Source organism: Lissotriton vulgaris, chromosome 4_1, assembly GCF_964263255.1.
Source record: "Lissotriton vulgaris chromosome 4_1, aLisVul1.2, whole genome shotgun sequence".
Lineage (NCBI taxonomy): Eukaryota > Metazoa > Chordata > Amphibia > Caudata > Salamandridae > Lissotriton > Lissotriton vulgaris.
In genome coordinates this window covers 2,103,559,468-2,103,571,584 of record NC_141691.1, presented here as the reverse complement: position 1 = coordinate 2,103,571,584, position 12,117 = coordinate 2,103,559,468, and the positions used below count along the sequence as shown (strand labels likewise).

The following is a 12,117-nucleotide window of genomic DNA, read 5'->3' as shown; positions in this document are numbered from 1 at the left end:
CTCTCATTCCCAAGGGGTGGAGACAGGGCTGAGTCTCTCCTCACTCCTCCTCCCCACAGCTCGTGTTTCAGGTGCGCTCCTGCCTCACCCCTGAAGGGGGGAGGGGGGGTCTCTATGGACGCAGCTCCGGTGCCAGGAGAGCGGTGAGAGCAGTGTCAGGGCTCTGAGCTCTCATTCCTAAGGGGTGGAGACAGGGCTGAGTCTCTCCTCACTCCTCCTCCTCCCCACAGCTCGTGTTTCAGGTGCGCTGCTCCTTCCTCACACCTCAGGGGGGGTCTCTATGGACGCAGCTCCGGTGCCAGGAGAGCGGTGAGAGCAGTGTCAGGGCTCTGAGCTCTCATTCCTAAGGGGTGGAGACAGGGCTGAGTCTCTCCTCACTCCTTCTCCCCACAGCTCATGTTTCTGGTGCACTCCTGCCTCACACCTGAGGGGGGGTCTCTATGGACGCAGCTCCGGTGCCAGGAGAGCGGTGAGAGCAGTGTCAGGGCTCTGAGCTCTCATTCCTAAGGGGTGGAGACAGGGTTGAGTCTCTCCTCACTCCTCCTCCCCACAGCTCGTGTTTCAGGTGCGCTGCTCCTTCCTCACACCTGAGGGGGGTCTCTATGGACGCAGCTCCGGTGCCAGGAGAGCGGTGAGAGCAGTGTCAGGGCTCTGAGCTCTCATTCCTAAGGGGGGGAAACAGGCTGAGTCTCTCCTCACTCCTCCTCCCCACAGCTCGTGTTTGAGGTGCGCTGCTCCTTCCTCACACCTGAGGGGGGGTCTCTATGGACGCAGCTCCGGTGCCAGGAGAGGGGTGAGAGCAGTGTCAGGGCTCTGAGCTCTCATTCCTAAGGGGGGGAAACAGGCTGAGTCTCTCCTCACTCCTCCTCCCCACAGCTCGTGTTTGAGGTGCGCTGCTCCTCCCTCTCACCTGAGGGGGGTCTCTATGGACGCAGCTTCGGTGCCAGGAGAGCGGTCAGAGCAGTGTAAGGGCTCTGAGCTCTCATTCCTAAGGGGTGGAGACAGGTCTGAGTCTTCCCTCACTCCCCTCCCCACAGCTCGTGTTTCAGGTGCGCTGCTCCTTCCTTCACACCTGAGGGGGGGGGGGTCTCTATGGACGCAGCTCCGGTGCCAGGAGAGCGGTGAGAGCAGTGTCAGGGCTCTGAGCTCTCATTCCTAAGGGGCGGAGACAGGGCTGAGTCTCCCCTCACTCCTCCTCCCCACAGCTCGTGTTTGAGGTGCGCTGCTCCTCCCTCACACCTGAGGGGGGGTCTCTATGGACGCAGCTCCGGTGCCAGGAGAGGGGTGAGAGCAGTGTCAGGGCTCTGAGCTCTCATTCCTGAGGGGTGGAGACAGGGCTGAGTCTCTCCTCACTCCTCCTCCCCACAGCTCGTGTTTCTGGTGCGCTGCTCCTGCCTCACACCTGAGGGGGGGTCTCTATGGACGAAGCTCCGGTGCCAGGAGAGCGGTGAGAGCAGTGTCAGGGCTCTGAGCTCTCATTCCTAAGGAGTGGAGACAGGGCTGAGTCTCTCCTCACTCCTCCTCCCCACAGCTCGTGTTTCTGGTGCGCTGCTCGTTCCTCACACCTGAGGGGGGGTCTCTATGGATGCAGCTCCGGTGCCAGGAGAGCGGTGAGAGCAGTGTAAGGGCTCTGAGCTCTCATTCCTAAGGAGTGGAGACAGGGCTGAGTCTCTCCTCACTCCTCCTCCCCACAGCTCGTGTTTGAGGTGCGCTGCTCCTCCCTCACACCTGGGGGGGGGGGGGTCTCTATTGACGCAGCTCCGGTGCCAGGAGAGCGGTGAGAGCAGTGTCAGGGCTCTGAGCTCTCATTCCTAAGGGGTGGAGACAGGGCTGAGTCTCTCCTCACTCCTCCTCCCCACAGCTCGTGTTTCAGGTGCGCTCCTGCCTCACCCCTGAAGGGGGGGAGGGGGGGTCTCTATGGACGCAGCTCCGGTGCCAGGACAGGGGTGAGAGCAGTGTCAGGGCTATGAGCTCTCATTCCTAAGGGGGGGAAACAGGCTGAGTCTCTCCTCACTCCTCCTCCCCACAGCTCGTGTTTCAGGTGCGCTGCTCCTGCCTCACACCTGACGGGGGGTCTCTATGGACGCAGCTCCGGTGCCAGGAGAGCGGTGAGAGCAGTGTCAGGGCTCTGAGCTCTCATTCCTAAGGGCTGGAGACAGGGCTGAGTCTCTCCTCACTCCTCCTCCCCACAGCTCGTGTTTCTGGTGCGCTGCTCCTGCCTCACACCTGAGGGGGGGTCTCTATGGACGCAGCTCCGGTGCCAGGAGAGCGGTGAGAGCAGTGTCAGGGCTCTGAGCTCTCATTCCTAAGGAGTGGAGACAGGGCTGAGTCTCTCCTCACTCCTCCTCCCCACAGCTCGTGTTTCAGGTGCGCTGCTCCTGCCTCACACCTGAGGGGGGGTCTCTATGGACGCAGCTCCGGTGCCAGGAGAGCGGTGAGAGCAGTGTCAGGGCTCTGAGCTCTCATTCCTAAGGGGGGGGAACAGGCTGAGTCTCTCCTCACTCCTCCTCCCCACAGCTCGTGTTTCTGGTGCGCTGCTCCTGCCTCACACCTGAGGGGGGGTCTCTATGGACGCAGCCCCGGTGCCAGTACAGGGGTGAGAGCAGTGTCAGGGGTCTGAGCTCTCATTCCTAAGGGGGGGACACAGGCTGAGTCTCTCCTCACTCCTCCTCCCCACAGCTCGTGTTTCTGGTGCGCTGCTCCTGCCTCACACCTGAAGGGGGGTCTCTATGGACGCAGCTCTGGTGCCAGGAGAGCGGTGAGAGCAGTGTCAGGGCGCTGAGCTCTCATTCCTAAGGGGGGGACACAGGCTGAGTCTCTCCTCACTCCTCCTCCCCACAGCTCGTGTTTCTGGTGCGCTGCTCGTTCCTCACACCTGAGGGGGGGGGGGAGGGGGGGGTCTCCATGGACGCAGCTCCGGTGCCAGGAGAGCGGTGAGAGCAGTGTCAGGGCTCTGAGCTCTCATTCCTAAGGAGTGGAGACAGGGCTGAGTCTCTCCTCACTCCTCCTTCCCACAGCTCGTGTTTGAGGTGCGCTGCTCCTTCCTTCACACCTGAGGGGGGGGGGTCTCTATGGACGCAGCTCCGGTGCCAGGAGAGCGGTGAGAGCAGTGTCAGGGCGCTGAGCTCTCATTCCTAAGGGGGGGACACAGGCTGAGTCTCTCCTCACTCCTCCTCCCCACAGCTCGTGTTTCTGGTGCGCTGCTCGTTCCTCACACCTGAGGGGGGGGGGGGGGTCTCTATGGACGCAGCTCCGGTGCCAGGACAGGGGTGAGAGCAGTGTCAGGCAGGGCTCTGAGCTCTCATTCCTAAGGGGTGGAGACAGGGCTGAGTCTCTCCTCACTCCTCCTTCCCACAGCTCGTGTTTGAGGTGCGCTGCTCCTTCCTTCACACCTGAGGGGGGTCTCTATGGACGCAGCTCCGGTGCCAGGAGAGCGGTGAGAGCAGTGTCAGGGCGCTGAGCTCTCATTCCTAAGGGGGGGACACAGGCTGAGTCTCTCCTCACTCCTCCTCCCCACAGCTCGTGTTTCTGGTGCGCTGCTCGTTCCTCACACCTGAGGGGGGGGGGGGGGTCTCTATGGACGCAGCTCCGGTGCCAGGACAGGGGTGAGAGCAGTGTCAGGCAGGGCTCTGAGCTCTCATTCCTAAGGGGTGGAGACAGGGCTGAGTCTCTCCTCACTCCTCCTTCCCACAGCTCGTGTTTGAGGTGCGCTGCTCCTTCCTTCACACCTGAGGGGGGTCTCTATGGACGCAGCTCCGGTGCCAGGAGAGCGGTGAGAGCAGTGTCAGGGCGCTGAGCTCTCATTCCTAAGGGGGGGACACAGGCTGAGTCTCTCCTCACTCCTCCTCCCCACAGCTCGTGTTTCTGGTGCGCTGCTCGTTCCTCACACCTGAGGGGGGCGGGGTCACACACAGGAGTTGGCAGATGTAGTGAGCAGCAGTGCTCACTTCTAGCATAAAGGGGTGTCCGAGGTCTCAGGGGGAGCTGTGATGGGGCTTCTGATAGGGCCGGACCTGGAAAAGGGCCCACCGCAGCCCCGAGACCCCAGGACTGCCGGAGAGAAGCCGCAGCGTCAGGGGGGTGGGTTCATGCGGCCTGTGAGTGACACAGAGTGGGAGACGGGGACCCCCCCTTACAAAAACTTCAGGAGAGGGGGGCTCTTCCCAGAGCTCATTCGGAGCCGCCCTGCCAGCACCAGCTCGGGGTATTCCTCACCTCCGAACAGTGAGGGGCCTACAGAGGGCTGTGAGAGCAGGGAGTCGGTGAACTCTGAAGCTGGCAGCTGCCCCCCCTGGCCACATTCTTCAATCCCCGAGTGCCTGGCAGAGCCCGGGGGCCGGGACAGCGCAGTGCCGGGGCCGGGGGCCGTGGGAGGTCCTGGATCAGAGAATAATGGGGAGAGGGGGCCCCGGCCGGGTCAGGGAGTCAGAATAGAGAGGAGAGACTCGGGGCTGGGTCTTCACGAAGACACAGAGAGAGGAGAAGATGCGGAGTCAGGGGGTGAGAGGCTGCGCGGAAGGGAGAGCCCGGGCAGGAGAGAGGCTCTGAAGGAGGGGGCTGGGGCAGAGGGACATAAGGGAGGGGGGCTCCTACGCGGTGAGGGACACAGGATTGAGGGAAGGCACTCGGGGCAGGGGCTTCACCAAGACACAGAGAGAAGAAGAGAAGATGCGGAGTCAGGAGGTGAAATGCTGCCGGGGAGGGAGAGCGCTGACAGGAGAGAGGCCCTGAAGGAGGTGGCTGGGGCAGAGCTCCAGAGCCTGATACTGAGGACAGGACCCGAGGGGTCCACGCAGAAACCCCCCGGAGAGAAGAGCCGGAAGAGGACGCGCCTGCCACCTACAGGTAAGAAGATCAGGGCACAAGTTGGTGATACACGGGAGAGGACGCCGTCCACCCACTCTTTTCACAGGGTGGACGCCGTCCACCTGCCAAGATGTTGGGACCCACTGAAATCTACTTAACTTGTCCCGGTGTCATTTTTAGACACTGGGACACATTCAGTAGCGCCTGCACGTTGTCTGCTTCGTTCTAAACAGAAACATGAAGGCGGCAAAGGTCTTTCCCATTTTAAATTCCAGCTGAGCACAAAACAAAGGCCAAAACTAAGGGACCATCAGGCCTCCTTTTGTTTGAGTATCCTAGCTGGGAGTTGGTTGTATGATAGAGGCACACAAGGCTCAAACACGCAGCCCGAACCACACACTCCTTTACCACGCAATTTCGTGGTAAAGACATGAATGGTAAGGGTGTATGCATGGCTAACTGTGTCACTATTCTGGCACCCCCTACCTTCCCCCTTGCCCTCAATTACAAATCCCCTACCTGCCCCCCGCCTTGAGCTATAACAATGCCCTCCCTATTCCTAAAATACTCCTCCAAACCCCTCCTTCTGCCCCGAGTCCCCACGTGGTTTAGGCAAACGTGGTTACGCTTTCGAACTACCGGAACGCGTGGCTCTGGCCAAGTAGTTCCGAATGTTTTCCCGGGGGTCTATTTGGAGCCTCAAACCTACCTAGATGCACATGCAATGGAGGGAAACAAAGGCACACTGCTTGTTATTACATCACAAGTACCTGAGAGAGGCATGCTCTTGACTTTGTCCAGTCACTCTATGTAAGGGAGGTGCATTGTAAGAGTAACTTATGTGCTGGTCTGTGGCAGTATTTACACAAATAACAAATAAGTTAAATAACACTATTTCGTTTTGTGGAAAAAGGTACGGGCCGATGACCTTTTTCAGAGTTGCCCGGCGTTAACCGCCTCTATACCCACTCAAGTTACCAAACAAAGAGGCAGGCGCTGTAGAGTGGAAGGCAGGAAACAGAAGTTTATTCCGACGGAGCAGAACACATCAAATCAGACAACAGGGTATCTTCTCGAGGTGCTCTAATCGCATCTCTGTGGCCTGGCCTCTTATACACAAGTTTATTGTTTTATTGCATAAAACACATTTCTGTCAACACTTTAATGTACGGAAAGACATCCTCGGAATCCCCGCTTCAGGCCCGTTCCCACACACATTTACAGTTGAAGTCCCCACCCCGGTCACAACAGGTGATGATTATCGCACAGCTGGACATTCTGCCGATTCACGGAATGTATGGGATTGATCGGATGTCATAGGGTGGGGGCTTTGATCAACTCGTGGATCCTTTGATGGGGGAGGCTTCCTACTGTACAGGGGGGGCAATAAACAGCATCCGCAGGGCCAGGTGGCGGCCTGGGAACGAGTAAGACAAACGGGCACAGAGGAAAGGGGGTTTTATCAAAGGACCCGGGATCATGAAAGGAACGAAGGGAGGTGTCGCGCTGGGAACAGGATGGGGTTCCGAGGCAGAGCTGCGCTGAAGAGGGGTTTATGACCCAAGGCATGTGAGAGCGGGGGCTGTCAGCGTGCGGGGGATGCTCGCGAGGTCAAGAGAGAGAGGGAGAGAGAGAGAGAGAGATGCGCTGGCTATTTGTGATGGGCAGAGAGGCCATGGTACTAAAAATGGCTGCCGCTTACGCGCACGAATGGGCTCGAAAAGGGGGCAAGATGGCGCCGATAATGTTGACGGTGCAACCTAACTTTTAACAGTTTTTCGCCTTCTATAGCACTAGCCACCCGAACGCAGGGTGTTGGAGCGCTTTACATCACACGTACACAGTATACAACGAACAGGATGTGTTACAGTGAGGGTTACAACAAGGTCTGGGAGCCACATGTCATTCATAGCTATATTCAAAGGATCATAAATATAATTTTTGAACTGCAAGTATTAAAAGGATCTTTGTTAAAAGCAGTAACGCACTTACCCAGCTGCATAAAATAAAACATTGCAATCTGCCTTTTGCATAATGTGCCTTGCAGTAGAGGTGGGTGAGCCATGGAAAGCTCGGACCTGAAGCCTGGCTCTCTCAGCTCGAGGTCCGGTTGGAACCTCAATCCCATAACATGCTGAGCTTCCATGTAGCTACTGCCACTCTCCCTCCCTCTACCCAGGATGTGGCATCATCCCCAGAGCTGCTGACTTTGGTACTCGGGAACCAGGTTTGATTCAAGGCATTGGATAAACATTCTGAGGCTCTTGGAAAATAAATTAACCTTGACGCGCCTATAAACAATTCATGTGTCCAAATGCAATGTATCTGTGCTCATTTAAAGTGCTCCAATCAATCTGAGTCAAGTTCACAGTGTTGAAAACTGAAGAAATATGCACAAAGAGGTAAAAACAAAGTCTCAACAAAAGAAAAGACAAATCTTTACCCATTTACTGACTGATTTGTACAAAAGCGAAACAAGAAAAAAGGATAAACTGCAGCGTTCCTGCTTAAATTAGGCAAATATTTTATTTCTCCAAAACTGTGTTTTATTCATTATCGCACATGAAAGCCCTTTCAAATGTGTGACCTCAGAATACCAGTTGTAGAAGAGCTATTGTGTTGGATTTAATACACTATAATGTTGCACTCTAATAATCTGAGAAATGCAAAGGGTTTACATGATTGTTTTACACCTTACTGCACTAATGGATTATGGGAAAGACCTCCGTCCCTCGGTCTAGGTCACCTTTCTCCCAGCAGCTCCGCTGTGCCCTCTCTTGCCTCCAGACCCCAATCTCCACCTTGGGAGGTTCAAGGCTGCTGCCCGCTCCTGTGCCTGCTGCCCGCTCCAACTGGGAACAGACTGCCTGCATCCACAGGAACCTTTCTCAGCAGTTTTTAGGGCTCGCTTGCTGTGCACATGTGCACAGCTGGCGTAGCTCTATAGGGGCTTAAACAGCGTTTAACCAAGCACGATTCCACTGACGATTTCTTGCAGTGCATGTGCTTTTTAGGTCATTGCGCAAGCGCAAGCCCTAAAAAGCGCGTGCACAATGCCACCAGCCGCCTGCCTGCCTGCCTCGCATTACCACATCAAAGGCAGCTTCTCAGCGTGCGCTCATCCCCTAATTATTCACGGCCGCCGGCCGTGTCTCCTTTTATGCATCTACTTTCAGCAACAAGTAAGTCGCTTTTGAATTTAGGCGCTTTGTTAAAAGATTGCACAAAGGTTCCACACAGCGTCACTGATGTAATGTGCATAATTTTACAGATCCCTCGGTTCCTTGGTTAATTGACAAGCTGGGTTACTGCAAGCAGTATGTAACACTTACTGCGAGCCATAGAGGTAAAGACATGCATTTGTCTATCCTAATATGCATGGGGTATACGCTGAGAGTACGTGGTTTTCACTAGGATGTAAGGTTGCACTACACACACATAAGCACACGATGTCCTGCTGGGAGCACTAGTTGCACTTTGGTGGCATGTATAAGTTTAGGTCCTACATGCATGTTCAAACGATTTTAAAGCTGGTGAGGCCGAGATATAAACTAATATTCAAAGCACAGATCCCCTAATTATTCACGGCCAGCGGCCTTACTTTCAGTTTCACGGCCGTCGGCCGTGTCTCCTTTTATGCATCTACTTTGGTTTGCATTTCTCTTCTCGTGTTTCCCTTTGCTCCCCCTTTTCCTCTGTAGATAACCTGCACACCTTTTTTTACCTTATTTTGCGATTAATTATATGTTAATCCAAACTTTTTTACAATCGGTGCAACCCTTTCTATGGCCACGGCGTCTACACGCCAGTACTGGCGTTTCATTTTTGATGGCGGCAGCGGAAATACTGAAGGGAAAAGATAATGGGATTACCAGCTGTTCCTTAAGGTATGAGAAAGCAACAAGAGGAGGGCACCGGGGCATTGACATTATCACGGTTGGACGCCTTTACTGAGAAGGCTTTTATTTATTTACTTGCAGCTTGGGTCAATATCGGCGAGTTTTAATTTTCGCTACACTGAAACACCACCTTGTAACATTCAGCAACAAGTAAGTCGCTTTTGAATTTAGGCGCTTTGTTAAAAGATTGCACAAAGGTTCCACACAGCGTCATTGATGTAATGTGCATATTTTTACAGATCCCTCGGTTCCTTGGTTAATTGACAAGCTGGGTTAGTGCAAGCAGCATGTAACACTTACTGCGAGCCATAGAGGTAAAGACATGCATTTGTCTATCCTAATATGCATGGGGTCTACGCTGAGAGTACGTGGTTTTAACCAGGATGTAAGGTCGCACTACACACACATAAGCACACGATGTCCTGCTGGGAGCACTAGTTGCCCTTTGGTGGCATGTATAAGTTTAGGTCCTACATGCATGTTCAAACGATTTTAAAGCTGGTGAGGCCGAGATATAAACTAATATTCAAAGCACAGAATGCAATATATGAAACAGCACTGTATGCACAGGTGGAGAAATGAAAAGGTGCTTCAATAGTTTTAAGGATACAAAGAAATTAGAAACATATCAGCATTATGTTCATGTTTTGCTTTTTAACAGAATTCCCCTGATGAAGGTGCGAGGCACCGAAATGTATTGAGAAGATATGAGAATATGAGAAGACCTTTTCAATGTTGTTTTCGGATCGTATTTGAAACTGAAGCACGTGACTTGTGCAATTTATATGATTTGTAAATTGAAGCACGTATTTTGTATTCTATAAATTGAACAAATTTCTGTTTTTTGAATGAAGCATTGAATTAAGCAACTGGTTTTTGCAAATTGTTTTATTTCATGATACATGGTCAATTGGCATGACCTTTAAGTAAGAGTATGGAATGACTAATTTATGACACCATTTGATGATGAAGAATTGAATGAACAGTGTAATTAATGTGATAGAAGGATAAAAAATTGAGCATTTGGTTTAAAGTTTATTGCACCTGACAGGGCAAGGTGAACAATGCATCCCAGCACTAAACACATCTGTGTTTAGAAACCTTTGCAACCCCTCCCACGGAGCCTTGTCCCTCTCCTCATTCTCCACCTCGTCTCTCCTTTCCTCCCCCTGGTCTGGGTGAACTTTCAACGTTACTATCATTAACTCCCTCTGTACCTCTCCTTGCATCCTCCTCTTTACTTCGATTCCTGCCGTCTCTTCTCCAGCTGTTTTACTTTGCTTCCTTGAGTGAAGGCTTATCGTGAGCTAATTGTCTTTACTACCCCTCTTTGCTTCCATTCCCGTCATGTTCTAGCCCAGTTTTGCAAAGTTTATGACTCTTTAAATGGCCGATGTAGACGCAGTACAAATGGCTGAATATGCGCAAATAACGAGAACGAGTGTACTCGCAGAGGGAGAAAGCAAGGTTCAGACAATATGCGAATGACTGAAAATTGCAGAATATTAATTGTGCAAGACTTGCAGAAGAACTATACATCTAAAACTATGTAATTTACATATGTAGGCTATAACATTTGGCTGAAAAGTTGTTTTCTAAGATTTGTAATGTCATAGGTTGACATTTTTTGTATTCAATGTCCCGTCGCCTCTGCTATGAAATCCCACCATGATGCATACCATCTTTGCGTCATCGCTGATAAGACAAAATATTAAAAAAAAAAATTTGGTGACCATGTACAGCCATGTCACTAGGCCACAACACATATGACAAAGCTATTAATTTAGCTATTTTACACAATAACGCATAAATAAAAAAAAATCATTTATAATACCAATAGCTCAAACTTTCCTAATGCGAGCCCTATTGCATTTCCAATGCATGTTTCTTTATTCTTCCTTTTTGTGCCACTGTTATTGTGCCCATCTGTGTCTTGCTCTTATTCCACCACTGTTTAGGTCTCGCCTGAGCCAATGCGCTTGCGCATTGCTGGCAAGATTATAGGAAGGGGAACAAAAAAGTCTACCAAAGACCTCTGAAATGCGGTTTATGGCCAGTGCATGTGAGGCATTCAAGCGCGAAGCACTGCTTTCACCAGCGCACGATCAGCCTCACTTCCTGCAACAGCTTCCATTTGCTACCAGACACTTCGTGCAGGCGCGCCAGGCTCCTCTTTTGCAGCCACACGCATTCAGCTCACCACGCAGCACACCCCCTCACTCTCCATATGGTCGCTCGCGTTTTCTTTGATCTACACCGCACGTTCTCACAGACTCCTTTCCGCCCACGCGTCTCTCCTCTTCCACGTAGTTCCGCCCCGACTGTTCTTTCTCTCAGCTTTGTGATTTTGGCTTTGGGTGACTGACTGCTTGACCTCGTGCCTATGAGTTGTGCATGCGTCTATTATATTTATTTATTTACACGTCACTTAGGAACACCACCACATCACTCTGGGACACCACCACATCACTCTGGGGCACCACCACATCACTCTGGGGCACCACCACATCACTCAGGAGCACCACCACATCACTCGGGGGCACCATCACATCACTCGGGGACAGCACCACATCTCTTGGGGGACACTACCACATCACTAAGGGGCAGCACACGTCCATTCTTTTCTTTTTACATTTTGTATGCCATAAAAAATATCTCTACACAAACAGCACTTCCGTCCCACATTTTCTTTCTCTCATCACTCAGGGGCACCACCACATCACTCGGGGACACCACCACAACACTCGGGGACACCACCACAACACTCCGGGACACCACCACAACACTCGGGGACACCACCACAACACACGGGGACACCACCACAACACTCAGGGGACACTACCACATCACTAAGGGGCAGCAAACGTCCATTCTTTTCTTTTTAAATTTTGTATGCAAAAAAAATACCACATCACTCAGGGGCTTTACCACATCACTCAGGGGCTTTACCACATCACTCAGGGGCTTTACCATATCACTCGGGGGCACCACCACATCACTCGGGGGCACCACCACATCACTCGGGGGCACCACCACATCACTCGGGGCACCACCACTTTACCTGGGGGACACCACCACATTACTCGGGGACACCACCACATTACTCGGGGACACCACCACATTACTCGAGGGCACCACCACATTACTCGGGGGCACCACCACATCACTCAGCACCACAACAGCACTGCCTTGCTTGCTACCACATCACTCTGGGACACCATCACATCACTCGGGGGCACCGCCACATCGCTCGGGGGCACCGCCACATCACTCGGGGGCACCACCACATCATTCGGGGACAGCACCACATCACTTGAGGGACACTACCACATCACTAAGGGGCAGCACACGTCCATTCTTTTCTTTTTACATTTTGTATGCCATAAAAAATATCTCTACACAAACAGCACTT

The 12,117-nt window shown here is 52.8% G+C and overlaps 1 protein-coding gene across 1 annotated transcript in view; it reads left to right on the top strand.

The window, feature by feature from the left end:
• Window positions 1-4,688: 4,688 nt before the first annotated feature.
• Window positions 4,689-12,117, top strand: part of LOC147725127 (C-type lectin domain family 2 member B-like) — a 280,165-nt gene continuing 272,736 nt past the window's right edge. Inside the window, exon 1 of the mRNA XM_086967112.1 lies at window positions 4,689-4,845. Coding sequence (XP_086823238.1) covers window positions 4,689-4,845 — 157 coding nt within the window. The remainder of the gene's footprint in view (window positions 4,846-12,117) is intronic.